At 55.7% G+C, this 23,003-nt stretch overlaps 7 protein-coding genes across 7 annotated transcripts; 4 read left to right on the forward strand and 3 right to left on the reverse strand.

Annotated features, from left to right (window-relative positions):
* Positions 1–6: 6 nt before the first annotated feature.
* Positions 7–2,909, reverse strand: CAOG_06765 (methylenetetrahydrofolate reductase; the record flags this gene model as incomplete). The annotated part of the gene is made up of 14 exons (XM_004344336.2): positions 7–297; positions 385–638; positions 708–825; positions 898–970; positions 1,072–1,115; positions 1,207–1,221; positions 1,321–1,509; positions 1,617–1,741; positions 1,827–1,976; positions 2,073–2,183; positions 2,267–2,473; positions 2,600–2,644; positions 2,748–2,799; positions 2,829–2,909. 14 exons carry the CDS (start codon positions 2,907–2,909, stop codon positions 7–9), a joined length of 1,755 nt encoding a protein of 584 aa, XP_004344386.2.
* A 452-nt stretch (positions 2,910–3,361) lies between these two features.
* On the reverse strand, positions 3,362–5,189 carry CAOG_06766 (sugar transporter; the record flags this gene model as incomplete). Its single annotated transcript, XM_004344337.1, has 1 exon — positions 3,362–5,189. The coding sequence occupies exon 1, from the start codon at positions 4,988–4,990 to the stop codon at positions 3,362–3,364; it is 1,629 nt and encodes a 542-aa protein (XP_004344387.1). The 5' UTR covers positions 4,991–5,189.
* Positions 5,190–5,648: 459 nt separating this feature from the next.
* On the forward strand, positions 5,649–9,834 carry CAOG_06767 (hypothetical protein; the record flags this gene model as incomplete). The annotated part of the gene is made up of 9 exons (XM_004344338.1): positions 5,649–6,128; positions 6,512–6,609; positions 6,711–6,918; positions 7,040–7,262; positions 7,373–8,610; positions 8,728–8,821; positions 9,089–9,237; positions 9,344–9,493; positions 9,634–9,834. The coding sequence occupies 9 exons, from the start codon at positions 5,649–5,651 to the stop codon at positions 9,832–9,834; spliced, it is 2,841 nt and encodes a 946-aa protein (XP_004344388.1).
* A 422-nt stretch (positions 9,835–10,256) lies between these two features.
* On the forward strand, positions 10,257–18,270 carry CAOG_06768 (hypothetical protein; the record flags this gene model as incomplete). The annotated part of the gene is made up of 1 exon (XM_004344339.2): positions 10,257–18,270. One exon carries the CDS (start codon positions 10,257–10,259, stop codon positions 18,138–18,140), a length of 7,884 nt encoding a protein of 2,627 aa, XP_004344389.2. The 3' UTR covers positions 18,141–18,270.
* A 29-nt stretch (positions 18,271–18,299) lies between these two features.
* On the reverse strand, positions 18,300–19,105 carry CAOG_06769 (dolichyldiphosphatase 1; the record flags this gene model as incomplete). Its single annotated transcript, XM_004344340.1, has 2 exons — positions 18,300–18,985; positions 19,099–19,105. The coding sequence occupies 2 exons, from the start codon at positions 19,103–19,105 to the stop codon at positions 18,300–18,302; spliced, it is 693 nt and encodes a 230-aa protein (XP_004344390.1).
* A 663-nt stretch (positions 19,106–19,768) lies between these two features.
* CAOG_06770 (3-oxoacyl-[acyl-carrier-protein] reductase) lies at positions 19,769–20,768 on the forward strand. The gene has a single exon (XM_004344341.2). The coding sequence runs from the start codon at positions 19,859–19,861 to the stop codon at positions 20,645–20,647; it is 789 nt and encodes a 262-aa protein (XP_004344391.1). The 5' UTR covers positions 19,769–19,858; the 3' UTR covers positions 20,648–20,768.
* Positions 20,769–20,927: 159 nt separating this feature from the next.
* On the forward strand, positions 20,928–22,953 carry CAOG_06771 (hypothetical protein). The gene is made up of 4 exons (XM_004344342.2): positions 20,928–21,482; positions 21,647–21,843; positions 21,976–22,247; positions 22,388–22,953. Exons 1-4 carry the CDS (start codon positions 20,966–20,968, stop codon positions 22,800–22,802), a joined length of 1,401 nt encoding a protein of 466 aa, XP_004344392.1. The 5' UTR covers positions 20,928–20,965; the 3' UTR covers positions 22,803–22,953.
* Positions 22,954–23,003: the final 50 nt, after the last annotated feature.

The following is a 23,003-nucleotide window of genomic DNA, read 5'->3' on the forward strand; positions in this document are numbered from 1 at the left end:
TTTCATTCATGCCATCACCACCTGATCGAGAGCATCAAACAACGTGCTGGCCACAAAGTTATTGTCGACAACCGTCACAAGCCAGTAAGAGTGGGCGATCGTCGAGAGCAGTGCACGTTCCGTGCTACTCGCCGGGTACAACCGAGCCCAGTGCCGTTGCCAAAGCGTAAACGCTTCAGTGCTCCACACGCGGAAGCTCACAGGATCCATGATGGTGGGTTGCACAATCTCGCGGTTGGGAAACACACCCCAGGTCAGTGCTGTGGTGTGGTTTGTAGCGCCGACACGTTCGGTACCCTGCGACGAGTTCGAGTTCGGGTTGACAGATGTGTGAGTGAGGCATGCGAGCTGCTTGCTGCTTGCTGATAACAATCACACACTTACATCTGCCCGAATGGCATGCAGGGTCAGGTGGCGGTGCGCGCTGAGCACGCGTTCTAACTTGTCCAGCCGCTGAGAATCGCAAAAGAATTCGACGTAGGCCTTTTGATAGACCAGACCGTCTGCAGGACCCCAACCAAACACGGAATCTGTCGACGGCACTCCGTTAACGGCTGGCTGGCTATTGATGGTGAGGATGCCATGGCGGTTGAGGTTGGCGAGACGCTGGGAGATGCTCGATGTTTCTGCAATGCAACCTGCCGTTATCCCAAAATCCGAGAAGAACACCATCTCACGCGCCAAAAGCAAAAAGCAAAGAGTCATACCGGAATCGAGAGGGTTGCTACACCATGGGATCATGGGAATATCACCTTGAACATACTTGGCGAAAACCTCAAACACATCTTGCTCTGTCTTGAGTCTACCTGCATGCTGCAGGAAGCCCTGTGCCAATCAACGACAGATGGTTATGTCAGTGTCAAGCTCCTTTTGGATGATGGCATGCCGAGGACTCACAGTTGGTGGGTGAACAGCAGCCAAATGAAAGTCGGACAAGTCACCGAACGCAGGCGATTGGTGATCACCCCATCTATGACAAATCCAAGACACCGTAAGACTTTTTTTTCTTCAATTCCAATAGCGGGTTGAATCGAACGTCAATATGCACACACCTTCCATTCGGGAATTCACTCCAATCGCTGGTGCGAACCATGTAGCTCGTTGGACGATGCTTCCTGAGTTGTGCAAACGCGAAAGTGAGCAGGTGCCATTCACAGCCATCTACAAAACAACCTCGCAAGCAACTTGCCAGTAAATCGGACGCACTTCACCAGCGAGTTCCTAGCAAACGAAAACAGACACGGATTTTTTTTTTCGTTGAGCACCCATTCTCTCACATCTATCGGCGTGAAAGCAATCCCGGCTCAAAGATGAGCATACCTGTTGCTCGCTCGATCGAATTTTCACACTCGCCGGGTCAAGGAGTCCAGCGGTCTCCGCAAGCCCAACGACAGGCTCTTCCAAATTCATTGTATAAAAGTGCACTCCGAAAACGCCAGCGTTTTGGAACTGTTGGATTAGTTGCAGCACAAAACTCGAGCCAATATCTCGAACGGCCGCATCGTCGTGCTACCAGACCCAGACGAAGCCAATGTTCAGAGGACTTTCACAAACAAACACAAAACAAAAGCCAAACAAAAACACAACCAAAAGCCAAACCAAAACCAAAAAGTTACCTTGACGGCTCGAAGTGCGTCCAGCAAGTCATCTGGGACCATGACCTTGGTCAAGGAAATGATGCGGATAAATTGCTGGTAGTTGGTAATCGGCATAATTCCTGGAATAATTGGACAAGTGATGCCTGGGCAAACCGCCGGTTCAAAGAAGACGAGTGTGTGAGCCACCGCGGCTACTTGCAGCCAAATTCCGATGGCGTCACGACTTACCAATTCCGCGACAGTCTTGCAAGAACTGCAAGAAGACTTCAGCATTGTAGACCATTTGAGTGATGATAAAATCTGCTCCTGCATCAACCTTTTCCTTCAGGTGCTTGAGATTGACTGCGTATCCAATTCCTCCGTGGCCTTCCGGATACCCTGCGAAACAACCAGCGAGATGGTCCATGCAGTGAGTAAGCAACGGGGTTCTAGCGCCCTTGCATCACATCGGAACAAGCCTCGAAGTAAACAAACCTGCAACCGCCACGGTAAACTTGTTGGTGAATTCGCTGCGGATGAGGCGAACGAGGTCGATGGCGTACTTGAACGGGGCGTTGTTTTGCTCTTCAAAGTCGTCCAGATCATCTGCATACCCCCCTCAGGGTAGAAGCGATCAGCGAAGGCTGGCCTTTTGAGAGAATTTGACACACAACCTATTTCCACCTTACCGCCTCGCAAGGCCAAAATGCACTGGACACCGGCCGCAGCAGCTGTAGCCAGATGGCTCACAAGAGTGGCTTTCGAAGCGCCGGCGCACGTCATGTGCAGCATGACTCGATCTGGGCCCAGCAGCTGTCGTGCGGCCTTGGCGATCGCGAGCGAAACGGCGCTTGTTTCGCCTCCAGATCGCCATGTCACGTCGACAAACAGTGGTCCTAAGCGTGCAAACACGTTCCACAGTGAGTACAATGATATCAACAATCAACGAGTCCATCGCCGTCGTGGAGATGACATCACGTCGAATTTTGGGATTGAATCACGACCGTTACAATCGGTCTCACCTGCAGCGACCATACGCTCCATGCGCTCCATGAGATTAGCGACGCCTGCGACCATGCCGTATCAAACCAAATTGAGCCATGAATGCGAGCACAACGTGAGATTCCGTGTGCGCGCGGACATGTCAAACTCCAGACAATCCAAACACACCTGCGTCGGTCTTTGGAGGGAAGAACTCGAACGAGCAGAAGCCGCGACGGGGCTGCGACGAGATCAAAAAGCAGCATTCACATCAGCGAACGTGGCACTCGACGACGACGACGGCGGCGGGTTGCGGGCAGCGGATTCAGCGGCTTGAACGAGATTGAGCATTGAGAGAAACCGCCAATCCGAAAGTCAAAAAAACAAAAAAGACTGCTGCAATGGGGTGGGTGTGATTCTGATTGGATCCGTGCATCAGTACTTGTCATGGAACGTCAAGAACAAAAAAAAAACTGCGACATGAAACGGGATGGCGGTGGATGAAGGCTGGGCTGGATTTGTGATTGTGAATGTTGGAGAAAAGACGGTGATGAGCCTCAAAGAAACCAAGACAAAGATATACACTGTCACATGATAATCACACAACTCTTCGTTGACAACGCCACAACACGTTCGCAATCGAACAAAAACGCACAGCTCGAGTGCTCCCCAAAAAACACAAAAACACACCAACACACGCACTGAAATCAAACCAAACAGGCTAGCATGATACGTCACTCAAAGTAGAAACCAGGCAACAGATAATGTACAATCAGACAAAGGGGACCAACGACAAGGTCGGGCTACACTGAAATGTGCTCCAACACCACGTTCGCAGTCTCCGGAAGGAAGCGCCAAACGCCGAGAAAGCACAAGAAGAACAACAATCCATAGTAGAGGAATGTGCCTGCAACACCAACCGCATCGATTGAGCTGAGGAAGGTGATGGTGATGATGAGCGAGCAGAGCGCGAGCAACAGCGAGAGCATGCCGTTGGCAGCGCCACGTATCCGCTGGGGGAAAATCTCTGGCACAACAACAAAGAAGAGAGGCCCTACTCCCATTTGGAAGGCCAGGATTGTCACGGCCTGGCCCGTGATGAGCAAGCCCAGACGTGAGCTGCCCGGCTCGAGGAATTGGAAGCCAGCGGCCATGACCAGCGTGCCAATGGTCACGCCGAGCGCCGTGATGACAAGCAAGAAGCGACGCGAGCAGTGGTGAATCACCGGCAGACTGATGAGCGACAGCACGATGGAGACGCCGCCGGCAATCGTGGCAGCGAGCACACCGTCGTCGTTCGAGTATCCGGCCGCTTTGAAAATCTGCGGGCCGTAAGAAACCACTCCCTGGACCGAGTTGTTGAGAATGCACAGCATAAATCCGAGCATGACACTCCGAACGGACAGCAGCGAGAAGAACTCGCGCGCAGAGAGGTGGACAATTTCGTCGTCCTCGGGCTGCTGGTTCTCGACGCCCGCTTCGCCACCCGCGTCATCGTTCTTGAGCTGCAGACTGCTCGCCTGAATGTTGCGATGTCGGTTGATTTTGCCGGACGACCGAGTTTGGGGTGTGTGGCCCGCGGCAATTCTGGATCGTGGCCCCAGCAACTTTGCCGTGTCCTCTGCCTCATCATCATCACCATCACCGTCAATTTCAGCGTTATCATGCTCATGATAGGAAGACCCGATTGCACCGTGCCCGTCCGACAGGCTGGACGAACGGCGCGCTCGCTGTGGCGCAAGCTTGGACAAGAGATAGCGGGGGCTTTCCGGCAGCCAACCGGCGACGAGCAAAATGACAAGGAGGCCAGGTGCAGCGCCGACGCCGAGGGCCCATCGCCAGCTGAGGATGAGCTGGACGCCATACGAGAGCGCGAGGCCCGTGTTGATGGACAGCTGGAAGACGGCGACGAGCAGGCCGCGGGACTTGGCGGGAGCGCACTCGGCAACGTACACGGGGACAATGAAGCAGATCACGGTCGACCCGATGCCCAGGACAAGCCGGCATGCACACAGAAACCAAAAGTCGTTGACGACGGCCGAGACGACGCTGGCTGCAGTGGAGAGCACGCCGCAGAAGAGGGTCGTCCAGATGCGCCCGAGCCGGTCGCCCATCACGCCCGCGACCGGCGAGAACGCGAGGCCGCCGACGAGCGTGGCAGAGTTGAGCAGCTCGCTGGAGGTTGTCGAGTTGACAAAGTCGAGGTCGGCGCTGATCGGGTCGAGCAGGCCTCCCAGCGACGCCGTGAATCCGTACACCATCCCAGACACGGCGCACAGCAGGAAGAGCAGCACGAGCGTCCGCCGCGACTCGTCGGCAGGTCGGTTGTGCGAGTACGTCCATCGTGTGAGACGCAGCAGCGACTGCACCACACGCTCACGATCGGCTGTTTGTACAGCAGGAGGAGGGGGAGGGGCCGAATCGGAGGACATGTTTGGATGCGCACGCGCGGTGTGTGGATCGATGAGGGTGCCGCGGTGCGTCGAGGCAAGCACTGGGTGGAGCCGAATGCTGCTGCTGCTGCTGCTGCTGCTGCTGCTGCTGCTAGCGTTGATCGTGTTGGTTGGCGGCGTGGTGTCGGTCGGGTTGCTTGCAGGGAACGAGCGGGGGAAGTGAGGAAAGGAGGAGTGAGGAAAGGAGGAGTGAGGGAAGGAGGAGTGGCTCTGAGAGGGACCAAGTGCGGAAGGCGCGGTGCTTTCCGTTCTCAAATCAGATCAGATCAAGTCCGATCAAAAGACGTAATGACAACCGACTTGGGTAGAAGCACGACTGAAGGTACTGTAGCGTCAGAACATTGAACTGTGTACTGTATCCATGCCGCCCTCGGCTTGCCCCCCGGCTTGCCACACGAGAGCAGTCCGAGTATGATACTTGCTTCCAAACACGCTTCATTTCGTTTTCGGTTGCATTCATGAATCAGATTTTGACAGATTTGTTCAAATTCATTCATTCAATTTCTCAGTTTGCTCAGTTTTTCTCAACCATCATCGCTTCTTCTCAACTATTCAAGCTTCAGGAGTGTGAAAGAGCAGCAACAATACTTGCAGCAGCAGCAGCAGCAACAGCAGCAGGAGGAGGAGGCGAAGGAGGATGCGGACGCTGGTGGTGAGCGATGACATGGGGACGCTGGTCTTCTGGGACGGCGACGAGGCGCCCTCGGTGCTCCAGGCAATGCAGCGCCACGAAGCCGCGCGGATCAAGAAGGAGAGCCAGAAGCAGCAGCGGCGACAGCAGCGCCTGAACAGCGGCCTCGACCCGGACGACGGGAACGACAGCAGTGATCAGGACGAGGACGACGAGATTGAGCTGACTGCGGCCGAGCTGGTGGGCGCGGACGGTCGGCCGCTGGACGCCGCCGCGCGCGAGGCACTCATCGAGGAGCGCCGCGAAGCCCGTCGCGAGGCGGCAGCGATGGCCGCGGCGATCGAGGCAGAGGCAAACGACTATGTCAGCCGCAAGATGATGCTGATGCCGCCGTTCGCCATGTCGCAGGCCTTCTTCAGCGAGACGTTCAACGAGGTCCTGCTCTCCATGCGCTGCAAGAACGGCGAGCTCCTTGTCTTCCAGCGCGTGAGTTTTGGTTGTTGCTGGTGCTGCTGGTGCTGTTCGAATCACTTTCCATTGGGGCAGATTGTCGCGTTCGTTCGTCCCCCCCTTCATTCTGCCCATGGTTTGAGGGCCCACGCCATCCATCCGACAAAGTGCCAGGGTTGCAATTCGGGTGCAGGCGGGTGCCGGGGGTGTGGGGGGTGAGTGGGGCGTTGAGATGAGCGATTTTGCTCTTTGTGCAGCACGAGACCTGGTCGTGATGTGACATGAGAGGGTGGTGCACGTTCTGTGTGTGTGTGTGTGTGTGTGAGGAACAAGTGCTGATGAGCATATCCAACGAGTTGTTGTTGTGATTGGATTTTTTGGTTTGACTGGATTGGAATCGCTTGCTCCATACTTGACAGTTTGGCGACCTCCTCTACGTGCTGTTGAGCGACACGGAGACGTCCGAGCACTTTATGATGTCGCAACTGCAGATTCTGCATCAATTGTTTACCATGAAGTTTGGCCCTCGCGTCGAGCTGATGCTCAGGTTTGTACTCTTTGTTGCTTTTGAAAGGCTTTGTTGTGCTGCGTAACTGACTCGCATTTTGTCAAACACAGGAGCTCCAAGGATGTTCAGCTGAAGAATTTTGCCCGAACTATCGACGATCTCTACAGCACACAGCAGAGCTACTTGGTGCAGTCCATCGAGCGGATTGAGGTCAACCAGGAGATTCGCGGTCGATGTCTGAAAGCGCTCGAGGCTGCCATCAAGTCGCTTCCCAAGACACACGGAGCTGCGCATGCTTTGATTTTCGTCGACACAAAGGTCCGTTTTGAACTGGTTGATGAGGCTGTGGTGGTGGTGGTGATGGTGGATGAATCGGTGCGGAGCGCAACTCACTTTTGATTTTCGTTTTTGTTTTTTTCACACACTTCGCCTTGAACAGCTGTTGGCTCACTACTCGCGGGCCAAAGCCTTCGAACTACAAGCATCAGACATCTTCCTCATCACACTGTACATTAAAAGCTGTTTTGCCAATTCGGTCTGGGATGAAGAGCCCGGCCCCAGCTCGTACCGTGGCTATGCAGGTTATGGCTTCCCCGAAACGGAGAGCGGCGGTTCCTTCACTACGACAACAACTACCCCTGCTAATGCCGAGCCTGTTGCAGGTATTTTTTCTCGCAGTTGTGTGCGTTTATGCGGTTGCGAGAGTCTCACTTTCTCCTTTTTTTTTTCTTTTTTTTTTCCCCCGGTTCTGCGCGCCTGTCCGTATGGTCAGAGGAAGGCTCACAACGCTTCCGATCTCGCACAAAGTCAATCAGCTCAATCGATGGGACCGATGACGGCGACCAATTCGTCTTGGCACGCGAGGATATTAGCGAGGAAGAGCGCCCCAACGGCTCGACCAACAGTCTTGTGCGCGCTGAACTGGGTCCGCTCGAAGCAGACAATCCATCCGCTGGAGAGGCTGGGCAAGACCTCGTCGTCGCCTCGACCACCGTGTTTGACACCCTTCCGGCAGGTTCGGCACCCAGTGCTTCCGTTCGGCAGGATTCCATCACGCTTGCAGCTCACTCACCTTCGCCCACGACGCCGCTGGTATCCTCGCCATTCTTTACGACAGCGCGTGTGGATGAGGGCATCGAAACAGAGGAGTCCTCGTCCATGACACTAACCTTGGACTCTGACGGCAGCACGAGATCGACTGCTCGACCCAAACCATTGCAGATCGGCTTGGAAGACCACGCCTCCCTCCCGCGCTCGTCGCCTCTGGTCTTGAAGAACACTCCGGCGCGGCTGCCGCCGGTGGACAGCGAAGAGGCATTCTTTACGCCCCAAGTCGAGTCGCCGCTTCGCTCGCGACTCAAGCTCGACACCTTGGCCGCTGCGCGCAACAGTTACGGACTGGACGGCGCCTTCTCGACGTCATCTATGGACACGGCCACCGTGGTGCCGAGTCTCGATACCCCTGAGGAGAATGCCTCAATGCACTCTGCCACCTCGGTGCAAGCCAGCCCTCTATTGTCGCAATCCCTCGCCCACTCGTTTGAGTCGGACCAATTCTCTCTGGCGCACTCGACATCGTCTTCCAGCTCGCATCCCACGGCCCCGAAATCTCCACCCTCCACGTCCCACCCGCTGCCGTTGGAGCTGCATGCCGACAAGGCGTTGGACGGCAGCGACTACCTGCTTCCTCAGCAACGTCAGCCGTCCTTGTCAAGGCTGAGCGACTCGTCAAACAGCAGCACCCCGGGTAGCTTTGTCGATGCACAACAGACCCACAGCTCCACCGCAGAGACCCTCAGCGGGTCGCCCCTGACTGCCGACGGTAGTGGAGGCATGATTTCGCATTCGAGCTACAAGCCACCGCCGTTCGTTTCGGCGCCCCAAGATTCCGCTCTAGAGACTTACAAGTTTGAGTATGTCTACTTTAATAGCCCTCAGCTCACACCGTACCTCATGTATTGTGCCGAAGTCGCCCCGTCCACGCTTCTCGTGGTGATTAGCAAAAACACGGTAAATAGTGGTCGCACACACTCTTGCTTCGCACCATCATCGCTTGCGAGTTGTAAATCGAGAATGCACGTTCTGACATGTTTTGCATGTCTTTTTTTTTTTTTTTTTTGATTCCAGGAGAAAAACGATCGGGAGCTGTCATTGATGATGGCCATGAAGGACAAGGTTCGGTCGGAACTGGATGACTTTATTGAATTCCTGATGGTCAAGGGTCGACAGAACATGACAATGCTATCATATCGGCACGTTGCTTTGATTGGGTTGTGGTTGCCCACGTTGCATTGAGTGTGGGGTGTGCGTGTTCAATGCCTGCTGCTGCTGCTACTGCTGCGTACCTGCTTTGATGCCATTGCTTCGTTTCAGCGTTATTTTTTTCCACCTTGACGTCGTCGTCGTGTTGTTTGTTATTGTGCTGTTTGTTTGGTTTGTCTCGCTTTCTGGGCTTTCTCGATTTGCACGTTCCTCAACTTTTTCCCAGGTCTGGTGCACTTTATCTACGTCGACCGATCTCGAGACCAAGTCGTAGCCCCGGCCGTCACGTCGCTCCGGGCCGTTCACGAAGCTGCAGGCCAGCAGTACACGTCTGCTCAAAGCGACGACGAGACTTGCCGTTTGCTAAAGCGCAAGGTACAGACACCAAATGCGTGCAACTTGTTGGGGTGAATGAATGCGTGCGCGCCAACCATCATCTGACATGTTGCTCTGGCTACTTGCGTGCCTGAATTGTTCTCAGATTTGGGAGATGGTGGGACGAGCGCGTGAGCGCCATGCGCAAGGGTACACGTCGAGTATTGTCAAGCACGAGAACTTTACCTACTCGTACTTTTTGTGGTTTGAGGACGACGATGGCAATCACTTGATTGTGGACCAAACACTACCCAAGGTAATGCTTGTTGAGTGCAAGCACGCGTCGAGTGCAGAGTCACAGTTGGGTGCTGGGCAACTGTTGCTGATTGTGCGGGTTTTCCCCTCATTGCCTTTTTGGTGTCCGATTGCCTTGTTTGTTTCTCCATGACCCTCCAGCTCCCGCACATGTTCAGCGGAAACTACTACAAGGAACTTGTCCGCCAACTCTTCCGAACGCTGCGACCGGGCTCGGTGCACTGCTACGAGTTGTTCACGCTGCACCTTGCCCATGTTCCCTTCAAGCACCTGTTGTCTCAACAACGGCGCCTGATTCGCAAGCTGCGAGAAAACCGCTCCTTCCGTGTTCCCCAGAACTGAGCACGCACGCATCGTCGTCGCAACATTGCAACATTGCATGAGCAAGGTCGATCAAGTGTATCGGGAGTGGGGCAAGGCTCTCGCTGTCTCAGTCAGCCCATTGTTGTACTCTCATCCGACTACAACATTGCTGTTGACCGCTCGAGCAAACTGGCTGCGACATTGTTGAATGCGACATTGTTGAATTTTTGAATTTGTTTCTTTCACGTTTTTGGACTGCTTTTTTTTTTGGCAGAATAGAATCCTTCTTTTTCACGCTTTTCCCGATTCACTGCTCTTCTTCACGCAATCTTCGATTCGGAAACGAGACATTGAAGCGCAGCAGTTTTCGTTTTGTGTTTCAATTGTCGCTCACTCTTTTTTTTTTTTTTTTTTTTTCCATTTTTTTCTCCGTTTTCTATTGCTTTCTATTGCTTTTCCACATGGCTCGTCCTGGTCGCGGCCGGCCAACGCACCCTCCAAGCAACCGAGGCAATGGCACGACTCCCAATGCCACCAGTACTGCCACCACGTCACAAGCACAAGCACAAATACCAAGCGCAGAAGCGATCGCCGCTGCTGCAGGCGTTTATCGAGCTGGTCTTCTTGCTTCAATCGATGCTACTGTTGTTGCTGATGCTGGTGATGAAACGCACTCGACGGACGATGACGATGACGGCGACGACGACGACGACGACTATGAAGACGAAGACGAAGGCCGCCCCGTGATCAACTATGGGTACGACGACGAGGAGGACTATGAAACCGACGAGGATGACGAGGACGAGGACGACGACGACGACCATCACCACCACCACGACTACGACGACGACGAGGACTATGAAACCGACGAAGACGACGACGACGAGGACTATGAAACCGACGACGAAGACGACAACACCTCCGTGCGCCGGCCAGTCAACACTCAAGAGAGAACGACGCAGCAGTTCCTCGCGCAGGTGCAACGCCTATTCCAAGACCACCCTCCCATCACCGACGAGGAGGATCAGCACGTTCACAATGAGGCTGATGTGACCCACTGGAGGATGTTGGCAATGGTGCTCGGTGTCGGGCCCCTCTCCGCGCACGGGACGGATGCTACCATGCTCGTAGCAGCCAAGGCCATCGTCGGCTCGTTGCTCTACCCATGCGATGCATCCCGGGTGGGCCCGCCCGGACTGCGGTTGCAGAGTCGTATTCATGTGGACCACAGTCATCATGGTCATCATGATGATCCTTTGGACCCAGCTGGCACCGTTATCGACGACGACGATGATATGGACGAGATGAGCGACGCGGGCGATGACCGCGACAATGATGGTTCGGACGGGATGAGCGACGCAGACGACCACGACGACCACGACGACCACGACCACGACCACGACCACGACGACGACCACGACCATCCCTCCGCGACTCGCATTCCGTCGGCTTGGGCGTCGCTCGAGTACGAAAGCAGCGCAATTCATGCTCCTCACCACGAGTTCCCGACCACGTTGAGCGCACACGAGCTGTCCGACTTTGACACGTTTCCGCGATTGACCGACTACCACATGGATGCCCAAGAGCTCGAAACTGACATATTCTTGCCACAGCTGGCGCTGCAGCCTCCCTCATACCAAGCCTTGCAGTACGACAGCACCCGCCTTGAGGTCCGTGATGTCCATGGTGTCCGAGTCGAGTGGAAAGACGAGGCTTACGAGAGTTTGGTTCGGCCCACGTCGCTTGAGGCCAGGCCCATTCTTGCCCGTCGCGTTCTCTTTGATCCAAGCGAGGCCGATCCGGCTGCCATTCCAGCGTTAGATCGAGAAAACACCACTGTTTTGTCCATGGCACACCGCGATGCCCTTGAGCTGCGGCCATTCGAGCCCAGGTATTCCTACATGAATGCTCTTTGCCGCGATACCCGCGGCTCCATCCTGCAGCCGCTCTTCCGCCTCATCACAGAACGGGCGACACCACTTGCCATCACCTCCTTCCTCAAGAAATGGCATTCTCGCGCCTTGCCGACGCAGGTTGAGCTCAAAATGGCTCGTGACCGCTTCTTGCAAAGGTCTGATCGGCATGTTGCTTTTGCTGAGTCCTCGGCTGCCGTAGAAGGGCCGCAGCTCGCAGGTCCGGTCGCGGTCGTCCCCATTCCTCTTCCCGAGTACAACCTCGAGTCCGACCTCTGCGTCGAGTTGCCGTACGCGCTCGCGGGCAATGTGTTGGCGTCGCGACTTGCAGCAGTGTTTACAACAGGCGCGCGCTATCTCGAGCCCAGCGCTTGCCTCAACTTTGCCAGTCCGTTCGGCGTTCCAATCTCAGTCGCCAATCCCAATTATGTGATTTCTCCCATGCAATGGGCTGCTGCTGTCGGCACTGGAGCCATCATTGAGGCTCTGGCTGATTTTGGGTGCGAGATCGAGCCTGAGGTGAATGCCGTCGTCGCTTCGTTGTCGCCAGATGACCAATACTTTCCGTTCTTTGCCGGCGGCCATTCTTCTGCATTCGCCCCACTTCCAACAACCAGCGCCCAGCTTCCAACTAACTATGCCTTCCATCGTCTGTCCGACCGCGCTAGTCGGTCCATTTTCGCTGACCTGAGTACTGCGGACGGTGCTCGGGCGATGGTTCCCAGTCTGCTTCCGGCATCACCACTGGCCATTGCTATTGCAACGCATAACGCATCGGCTACCCGTGCTCTGCTTGCGCGAGGCGCTTCGTTGTCGTCCTTGCCGTTGTTTGCCGTGCCCTCCTCGCTGCCAAATACCAATCTCGCCCATTCTGTCGCAGGGCTGTTGGAGAATTCTGGCGCAGCCGCGGTTGTCATGCGCCATTTGGACTCGCGCGGGTGTCCAATCCCTTCCTTGAGCAACGCTGTTGATTTTGCCAGCAACTCGTACACGACGCTTGAATACGTGTACCAGGCCAGAAAGTTTACGCTTCCTCCGGGGCTACCACCAAACGCGCGCGGACTGACGTTCCTGGCCAGCAAGGCGGTGGCGCGCTTGCTGGTTGATCCCGAATACTCGCTCCGCAATGTTCCTCCCAGCTCCACGACGCGCGCCCAATACCATCGGCACCTCCGCACACGCATCTTCCACCAGCACTTTGATGAGCATCTCCAATACGCGCTGGCGACGGTGCCGGATTTGCAGTGGAATCTTCTCGCCTTTGGTGTCCCTTCAACAGAGTGGAAAAGCCCCCTGGAGACTTTGAGCCTGCTGGCGCGAGTGGTGGGCAGCCCGCGCGACCTTTGGGGCAGCCTTTCGTACGACAAGCCCTTTGTTGTGCCGACCGGTGCCGAGGCGCTCTCGTCTGCATCCAACAAGGCCCAGATCGCATTCCCCAACGAGAGCGCACCCGATGCAGTCTCAGACCCACTCACGCGCCCGTCACTGCAGCTGGATTTCGGCCGCCTGAAAGTCTCAACCGAAAAGAAGTCGGCCCTCATCGCCCACCGCGACCCGCTCGATTTGCGCGACCGCGAAGGGTCGTTGGCGCTCCGTCAAACTGCCGCTCGCTTGGCCCGCGTCGCCTCATTCATAGAAGCGTACGACGACGCTACGATCGATGCGCTGTTCGACGCGCTTCGAAAGAAGAATTATCATATTCTGGCTCTCGAAGAGTTGCTTTTGCCGCTGGCTGCCAGTTCCCTGACGACACGCCCGCCTCGTTTTATTATTGCAGCCGAGTTCCAGTCGATGGAAGATGTGTTTCTGCTCATGTCTGCAGTGACTGGCTTTATGTGTTCGTATCTTGCACGCACAAGCCAAGCCGGCATCACGATTCTTCGCGCCACACGCTTCACCCCTGCCCGGCTTGTTCAACGCTCCGACCACTCTGAGCGAGCAGACAAGCGTTCGGCCCATGCGATCTTTGAGCGGTGCAACCGTCGCTTCATGGATGCCATCATTTACAGCATTGACATCATCGACGCCCTTTCAGCTTCTATTGCCTTCTCTGGCAAGGCAGGCGTGCTCGCCACCGAGCTGTCAGGGGCTCTGGCGGAGTGGGACCAAACCGTTGACATGTTCTTGCAGCAAGCGGAGGAGGACACGAGACCCCCTTGCTTGGCCAAGACGTTGCTCGCTGGGTCATCGATTGGCGAGTACCGCAACCACCTGCTTCGCGTTGTTTCGCTGCTTCGGCGGCTCAACGACGACGAGATGCTGCCCGACTTTTGCCACGTGCCGGCTGACATTCGCTCTCCCTTCCCCCGGCGAAATCTTATCAAGGCGCTAACTGCAACGCTCGAGCGAGCTTCAATGTACGGGGGGTTGCCGGAAGATCGCACCGTGCTCGTCCAGGACTATGTCCGTCTCGTTGCTCACGGCACGCCCGTGCCTAGCAATGCTGACATTAATCGTGTGGTCAGCTCAGTGAGTGTCGGGACGAGTCGCTCCTCCCAACGAGGGTCAACAACAACGACCGACGACGCAGCCGAGGTTGTTGATCCTGCAATGCAGGCAAGCTACTTTCAGGCATTCATGTCGGGAGGACCCCTCACAACGCCGCTCACAATGGCTGCCGTCAACAACGACTATGACGCCGTCGCTGCTATTCTTCAGTCGTCCTTGCCCGGAGGGCAACGCTTGCGTTCGACGTCCAAGCTGCTGACGCCCCTCCACCTCACATCTTCGCCACGAGTGGCGCGCTTGTTGGCGACCCAGTTCTATATCAACACGCGAACGCCGTTCTGCAACGTCAGCGCCTGCCAAGATGACGTCTGGAACATTGAGGATCTCATGCAATCTTCGCGTAGCGGGCACACTCCGTCCGCTGCCATCGTCAAGGTTCCTGGCCAGCCTCCATTTGATGCTGCCTCGTGTCTGTACGGTTCGACTCCACTGCACATTGCGTGTGCCTTTGGACACTTGGATCTTGTGCGTACCTTGGTCGACCTTGGGGCGGACTTGCACATCTTGGACGCTTGGCGCAGAACGCCATTGGACGTCGCAAAACACCGCCACCACGAGGAAGTGTCAGCGTTCATCGAAAGTGCGCTTGGTCTGACGCCCAGCGCCTCCAGCAATGATCACCAGGACTCGTTGGAGGATCAACTCTTGCAATACGTGACAACAAGTGGTGACTTGCCTTGTGTCGACAATTTGCTGGCACAGCTGCTTGCTCTGACAGCCGACTGTCCCGATCGGCTTGCCCAGCTGCTTGCGCGCAAAATTCTCCTCACTCAAGTCCGAGGAGCAGCAGTTCAGCAGCGTATCCAGAGATGGCTGCGTGATGCCACCCCACAGCTTGGCTACGCGCTTCTGGCCGTTGCGTTTGCATCGCTGTGCGCGCCCCTCGCCGAATTCGTCCTTCAGCATCTTCCACCGAGTGCTGAACGCCCAGTCCCGGCACTCTTGTGGCTGCTTCAAAGTGTCTGTCGAGCGCCTGCCGCTGCACAGTGCAGCATGCTGCCCTTGTTCCGTACCTTGTTAGCTACAAGCACGCTGGAAACCGAACATTTAGGTCTCCTTTATCTCGCTTGCAACGGATCCTTCTTTGAGGCAGTGATCGAGCTGCAGCCTTCATCCTTCGAACGAGACGACTTTGAGTCGCGAAAATTTTATTTTGCATATTGCTTGCATGCGTGGGAGCTGGTAGGCATATCCATGTTGCTTGACAGCCCTTCGACCAGCGCGGCGAAGCACGCTTTCTCCTGTCTCCAGCGTCAAGCGCCTTCGCGTGCCGTTTTTCGGGACAAGCTATTCCGAATGGCTGTGCTCACAGTATGCTGTCCTGCGATGCAATTTGTGATTGACATGTACCGCGAGGATGACGCGCTCTCCTCGATTGCGGGCGACTTTATCAAGCACACTGTGGAGACAGCGCAACACCGGGATCAGTTTTTCAAGGTCGCGAAAGGCGTGGATTTTCTAACAAAGCCCATGTCGTATGGTTCCGCCGAGCTGCCTGATCGTTTCGTCCCAACTCTTGACTGGAGTGCGCTTTATGATTTGGTGAAGGCGTATGGTGTTGACCTACAACACAAGTGCGCGATTCTCCCCGAGCTGCTCCCCCCCGAGCTTCGTGCCGACCCTCGTACCGGTACTCCTTTCCGATGGACAGCCTTGACGCTCGCTCTTGTCTTGAAGGACGACTTGGCGTCCGTGGCCTCGCTTCATGCGGCAGGAGCTCCTGTCGTGGACAATGCTCCTGCTGCTGCTCCTGCTGCTGACGGGTCATCCATCTCCTTCTCCATCCCGGTTCCGCTTGGCAGGCTCTGTGAGTCAAGCACCCTTCGGTCTGCTTTGCTGCCCGACCCCGCTCATCCGGCCAACCACCACCCCCAGTTGTTGACCGACGTTCTTGCAGCTTATGCTGCTTTACCCGGCGACGAGCACTATGCGGATTCGATTGACTTGAACAATTTCTTCAATTTGTTCAACGACACAATCATCACTTGGAGTGATGCCAACACCTTTACGATTGCATGCAGCATTTTCGCCAAAGTCGTGTCCACTTTGCAGACTCCTCTCACTCGTGAGGCGTTTCCGTTTCTGACCCAGCTCTTCCCGCTGGTTTCCCGCATCACCAGTAACGTGGCGGTCAAACTTCCTGCCGACTTTCTTCTGCTCAACGAAGACTGGTGCATTCACAATGAACATCCGAGTGCTCCACTGCAGCTGTACAAGCTCCGCGAGCTGCTCAAGCTTTTCCGCGTGCTTGGCGCGTCGGCAGCTGACATGGCCCAGGCCAGCCTCATCACGGGCGAACAGCTTCTTGGCCAGTTGTACCAAGTCTACCGACCCTTGTCGTATCTCTGGGCGCTCCTTGACTGGGGCGTTCCCATTTCGGCTGCCGCGATTCTCTCTCCCCTGACCATTCGGTTGCTCTTGTTGACTGATGAGTCTGTCGACGGTGTTGATTTGCATCCTCTAAACCACGCGGTCGAGCGGAACGAGCCGCTGACGGATGGATGCCAATACCGAATTGTGCAGCATTTTCTGCAGGTTCTTCGTCTAGAGAATCAGTTGGCCACTTGGTCTCAGCTTGCCTGGCAATGGCTCGAGCCTGCTGTCCGGTGTCGGGCGGCGCCTGCCATCATCCCGATGATTCTGGATGCGATTCCGATCATTTATCGTGAGCGTTTGGCGGCGCGCCCACCACCGACCATTCTCGACTCGCTGGTGTTTTGCGAGCAAGGACCTGAGGTTTTCCGTATCCTTGTGCAGTTTGCGCCCTCCTTGAAGGGCCTGGTGTTTGCGTCGCTCACCAGAGCGCTCCACCAGCCGACTGTTGTAACTCCCAGCCGGCTGTCTCATTTGAGTCGCACCGAACTGACGGATCTCTTTGTGGAAATGCTGACGACTGCTCGTGGCGCGCGCCAAATCCTTTCCGATGATGAACAGGCGAGCGAGCCGCTGCTCACGACGAGTTTGTTGCGTGGGTTGCCCAAAGTTGCAAAGGCTGTCATGGCGTTTAGACACGTCAACCGCAGCGAGCTTCACATGCCCAATGCACACGTGCTGATGGACGCTGTATTGCAGCGCCTGGCGGTCGCGATGCGCGTCTGTCACCTTAGCAGCGCCGACGACAGTGCCAGCGTCAATCTAGTCAGCGAGCAGTTTGGCGTGCAATTTTTGTTCGAAATTCAAGAGATTGTCTCATTGCTAGGGCACCGACAAGGCCCTGTGGCGATCGGAGCCGATTCTACCACCCAACGGCGGGCCATGGACTCGAATGGCTACTCTTCCTTGATTCAACGCGTTGTGGCCGAGTTGCATCCGACCAATCAGCGGATTGCGATGGACCTCGAGTGGGACCGTGGCATTGAAGCAATCAACTTGATTTTCGACGAGTTGCCGTTGCTCGGACCTTCCTTCATGAAGGACTTGTGCTGGGTCCAGCACCCTGTAGAAGCCATGCTCCAAATGGCGTTCGTCCGCAGCGACTTTATCCAAGTGATGCTGACGCGGTACTTGTGTTTGGAGCCAAATCATCGCACTATTTCGGGGCATGATCTTGGATACATGCTGGAGGCTCTGCCGCCTGCTGGGCCCGTCGTGGGTTGCTTCGCCATGGTCCTCATCGACCTGCAAAGCTGCATCCGGTTTGAACATCGCGCCAGTGACTACGAATGCATGACTTGCATCTCTGTGACAAGCTGGGCCGATGTGGTTGCGCGCATGCTCGCTGTTACGCTTTGCGTTGCATCCCTTCAAGCCGAAGACCTTGATCTGGATCCAGGATTTTACGACGAGCCCGATCATGTTGCAAGCAACACACTTGCCATCCGCCAACTCTGTCAAGCTGTGGCAGTCTCTCGAGCCGATCTGCTCCGGGCTTGTCAACGATTCGGCGAGGCTGTCCATTTTGCGCCCTTCCTCAAGTCGATTTGAGCTGTGGACTTTGGTTTTTGTGTGTGTTCCTTTGCTTATTTCACTTGTTCTACCTTTTTTTCTTCTTTTGTAACTCGATTGGAAATCTTTGTTATTGGGCCCCCATGAAATACAAAAAACAACGACGACATGTTTTGCAAAATTGACTTGAACAGCAACTTATTGACCCTTGCTTGCTGCTTCACGAGCTCTGCGCTCGGACTCTTGAACAGCCGCGTCGTACTCAAAGCGGAGAATGTTGGGAATGTGGGACGAGTCGCGAATGTAAAAGTAGCGTGCAATTCGCCACCGCTGAATGTGCGGAAAGCAGGGTCGAAGCCACCGATTGGTGATGTGATGCCACGCCGCCGCAGCTGCCGCACCCACAAACGCACCAACAACCACCTGCAGACTCGTGTGATACCAGAGATAGACACGTGCGAACGCAATCAAGGCTGCCCCAGCCAGCAGCAGGACGCTGATCAGGTGGCGCCAGTGCGGGTTGGCAAACGAGGCGGCCTGATGCCGCCGCGAGGCATACATGAAGAGGATCAAGTAGACGGCCACAAAGAAGGCAAACTGCGCATGGCTGGATGGCATCCCAAACTCGGTGAACTGGGTCGAAATCTGAGGCGTCGAGGACAAGACTTGCGCCTCTGCCACCGCCTCCGCCGTCCGCGCGTCCTCCGAGTCTGCCGTGATCATTTCCTGCAATGTGCCCAGCAAGGCGCCTCCAGCGCGTTTGCCCAATGCGGATGCTTCTTGGTGGTGGTGGTGCTGCTCGCGGGTCGGGCGCGGCTGGGCAATCAGACGCTTCAGACCCCAGCTCAGGACCTCGTTCAGGACGATTCCAAGTGCAATGGTAGCTGTGTGGAGCTCGCGTCGGAAGAGCAGCAGGGTGGCGAGTCCGACCAGCGTTGCGAACGGGGTCAGGCAGACCAGCGCGAGGACCAGTCCCATCGCATCGCCGTGCTCGTACTCGACATGCGTGAGCGCGAACGCAACATAGCGCGCGTCCTTGGCAGTGGGGCGTTTCAACGAGGGTGGCGAAGGCGCGGACGACTTGTCTGGATCCGCAGCAGCCGAAGCCTGAGCGACGGGCACCACCACCACCACCACCACTAGTAGTAGTAGGAGTAGTAGTAGTAGCAGTCGTTGTAGGATTGGTGTAGGTCGGGATGTCCCGTGTACGAGTGACGACGACGACGATCGTGTCATCTCAACAATCTCCTCAACGTCTCAGATTTCAAGAATCTCTCGGTTTGTGGACTGAGTTTGTTTCCATTGCACTGCGTTTTCAATACAGAATTGATCTCTGTTTCGCTGCGCCTTTTCCCTCCGCGTTCAACGATGACCTCAACAGTCTCAGATCTCAGCAATACATGTACAATACTGTCACAATACAGTACTGCTTTCCATTGGAGTTTCTATCCAGAATTGATCTCTGTTTCGCTGCGCTTTTCCCCCTCCGCGTTCAACGATGACCTAACAATTCTGTTATAGTAATGTACCACTTTTGGTTGTCTGAGTTAGTTTTCCATTGAATTTCCCATCCAAATACAAAAAAACCTCCGCTTCCCTGCGCTTTTCCTCCGCGTTTGCTTTATAAATTCGCTTCAGATTTATCACTTCGCGTTCACTCTCTCTTCCTATTGCGAGTAAAGTTTTGCTTGCTTCACAACAACAAGAAGAAGAAGAACATTCAACCAAAAACATCAACTAAAACATCAACAAAAACCATGCACCTGCGTCTCGACGGAAAGCTCGTTCTGGTGACGGCGTCGACGGGCGGGATTGGCGAGGCGATCGCGACTTCACTGGCGCGGGAGGGCGCTCGCGTCATTGTGAACGGCCGGTCGCAGGCGTCTGTGGATGCGGCCATCGCACGCATTCGTGTGGCTGTGCCCGGGGCGCTGCTCGAGCCGCTCGCTGCCGACAATGGCACTGCGGAGGGCAACGCGGCGACCGTGCGCCACTTCCCCGACGTGGACATTCTGGTCAACAATCTGGGCATCTTCAACGCGGTGCCGTTCTTTGAGCTGTCGGACGCCGAGTGGACGGACATGTTCCAGGTCAATGTCATGAGCGGCGTGCGCCTGTCGCGGCACTATCTCAAGCGGATGATTGCCAGGAACGAAGGCCGGGTGCTGTTTGTCTCGAGCGAGTCTGGCGTGTCGCCCGATCCGGACATGGCCCACTACAGCGCGACCAAGACGACCCAGCTCTCCCTCTCGCGCAGCCTCGCCCAGCTCACCCAGGGCACCAATGTCTCGGTGAACACGGTGCTCCCGGGCCCGACGCGCACCGACGGCGTCGTGCAATTGGTGAAAAACCTCTTTCCCGACGTCCCGTACGCCGAGGCTGAGAGGAAGTTTATGCACGAGAACCGCCCAAACTCGCTCATTGCGCGACTCATGGCTCCCGAGGAAATTGCCGACGCGGTCACGTTTCTCGCCAGCCCGCTGTCGTCCGCCATCAACGGAGCAGCAATTCGCCTGGACGGCGGGCTGGTGCGCACCATTGTGTGAAGCTGCGGTGCCACAGAGTTTGACGCGAGAGTGCTTTGTTGTGCTTTGAGCGTGTGTGCGATTTGTGTGTGTGTGCGTTTTGTGTGCTGTACAAAGAAGAGCGCTTTCAGAAACTATCAAACAGGTGCAGTTGTTTGAAGCTAATCCGGCTTCAAAGCGGTCTCGATCTACAGATGTGATATCTCGAAACTCTGCTGTGGATGACATTGCTCACATTCAACGATCCGTATCTGAGACACACTGAGACTATGATTCACGATTGTAGTCTTCTTTGTTTGTTTGATTCAATCTTAATCCGAGTCCCACTCCCACACACAAATGTCTGTTGCTGCGGGTCTGCCATCGCCCAACCACGTCCAGCGCGGGTACCTGTACAAGGAGGGCGGCTCGATTGTGAGCTCGCGGTGGCAGCGGCGCTGGTTTGCGCTCGAGTCGAACGAGACGGCGATCAGCTACTGGAAGTCGAGCGCAGCCACCGCCGAGGCCGCACCGCTCGGGACCATCTACATTGAGGACGTCGTCGCAGTCACCGACCTCTCGGCCACGGGCGACAAGCGCGTCCTCCTCAGCAGCGGCGCAGCAGCATCATCGGGTGGAGCGGCAGGCTCCAATGCTGCTGCCACCACTGGCTCTGCTACTGCTGCTGCTACTACTACTACTACTACTACGACTACTACTGGCTCTGCTGCTACTGCTACTGCTACTGCTGCCGCGGCTGGGTCGACGGCGACGTTGGCGCCTCGCGCTGGTCCAACCACCCCGAATGCCTCGTTCACGAGCTCATCATCCGTGGCTGGGCTGCCATCGGAAGCTCAATTCCCTTTCAAAATCACATGTACGAAGAAGCTCCGTTGGTTTGATGTTGATTTTGAGTAGTTTTGGGCATGCTGAGGTGGAAAAGGCGGGTGACCAATCTCTCACTCAGATTCTCATTCACTGACTCAAAACCGAATCCTCTTGTGCTCGATGGTGGTTCTTCAAACCCGTCATCAACAACAGGCGTCAATCGTGATTACGTGCTTGCTGCGGAAACCGCGGAGGACAAGAACGAGTGGGTTCGCGTGCTGCGCGAGGTCTGCCTCACGAAAGCCGAAATGTTCCCCGTGGCCGGAGGCGCAAGTCGCGCTGGATTTGATCCGCCGCACTTTGTCACTGCAGAATGCTTTGTGACGCGGGGTGTGCGCATTCACGGCCGGGTGAGTTGATACGGTGTTGATGGTCGTGCTTTTTTGTTTTTTGTTTGTTTTTGTGTTGTTCTTGCTTTTTCGAGAATGTGAGCCCGCTCCTCATTATCTCATTTCCCCCAACCCCAACGAACGAACGAACAGGTACCAATCTCGTTGCTCGGAGCACTGGCACCCGGATTGCATCCTGATAAGAAACGACGCGACGAGCGAGGCTGGTTTGCCGACATTCATGTCCCAGTCGCCCGCTTGGTCAATATTTTCGTTGGGTTTGGGTTTCAGCTGACCACCTTGTTTGCAACCGAGTCCATCAACTCGCTGGATCCGACGGGTCCCACAGTTCCGTCCACGATCGCCGTCTTCACCATGCCGCAGCAACGGGCGCGAGGGTTTACTGTTGTCGCATCTACACCCATGTAAGTGCGCGGTCTAAGTGCCACCTTGGTGGAAGTGTTTTTGGCTCCCCCCTCTCATGCTTTGTGTTTGATTTCGGGCTCGTTTTTTTTTTTTTTTTTTTTTTTGTTTCTTCTCTCTTTCTTTCGGGGCCCTGTTGTAGGAAACGGCCGCCGCCTCCGTCGGTCGCCCCAACAACTGCCAACGCCTCAACTCCACCTCCGAAGCCTGCACCCATCGGAGCACAGCGTTTGCCGCCTGCTTCGCCTGTCGCGCTCAAAGCGACGCCGGCACCTGTAGCCCGGCCGCCTCCACCGGCACAATCCCGCCCCACCAAGCCCGTACCTCCAGGCTCTGCACCACTGTCGCCATCACCCACTGCTGCAGCTGCTACTTCGCCTGCTGCTGCCCTTGCTGCTGCTGCTGCTGCTAACACACGACCAGTCGTTAAGCCAGAGCGACCACCAGCCGCTCTTGCCTCCAATCGCATGTCCACCACTTTCCAGCTCACCGATTTGATCGACGAAGAGCTCGAGTCGCTAATGCGCAAGTTTGAAATGTCTGCGGATTTCGTGTGATTTCGCAGTGTGTTGTCTAGTTGCGAGCCGTTTTTTGAGTTTTTCAAGTACCTTGTCAAGTTCGTGTTGTTATTTTTTGCTATTAGAATCAGCGGGTTGCCTTTTCATCTGAAATCAGCGGTTTCTTTCAAAAATATACACACCAACAACAACACCAACAACACCAACAACACCAACAACAACAGCAACAACAACAACTAC

Source organism: Capsaspora owczarzaki, assembly GCF_000151315.2.
Source record: "Capsaspora owczarzaki ATCC 30864 unplaced genomic scaffold supercont2.12, whole genome shotgun sequence".
Classification (NCBI taxonomy): Eukaryota; class Filasterea; order Ministeriida; family Capsasporidae; genus Capsaspora; species Capsaspora owczarzaki.

Coding starts and splice junctions, on each gene's coding strand:
- CAOG_06770 (XM_004344341.2), top strand. CDS start 19,859: ATGCACCTGCGTCTCGACGGAAAGCTCGTTCTGGTGACGGCGTCGACG.
- CAOG_06771 (XM_004344342.2), top strand. CDS start 20,966: ATGTCTGTTGCTGCGGGTCTGCCATCGCCCAACCACGTCCAGCGCGGG. Junction 21,483..21,646: donor ATTCCCTTTCAAAATCACAT/GTACGAAGAAGC, acceptor CATCAACAACAG/GCGTCAATCGTGATTACGTG. Junction 21,844..21,975: donor GTGTGCGCATTCACGGCCGG/GTGAGTTGATAC, acceptor ACGAACGAACAG/GTACCAATCTCGTTGCTCGG.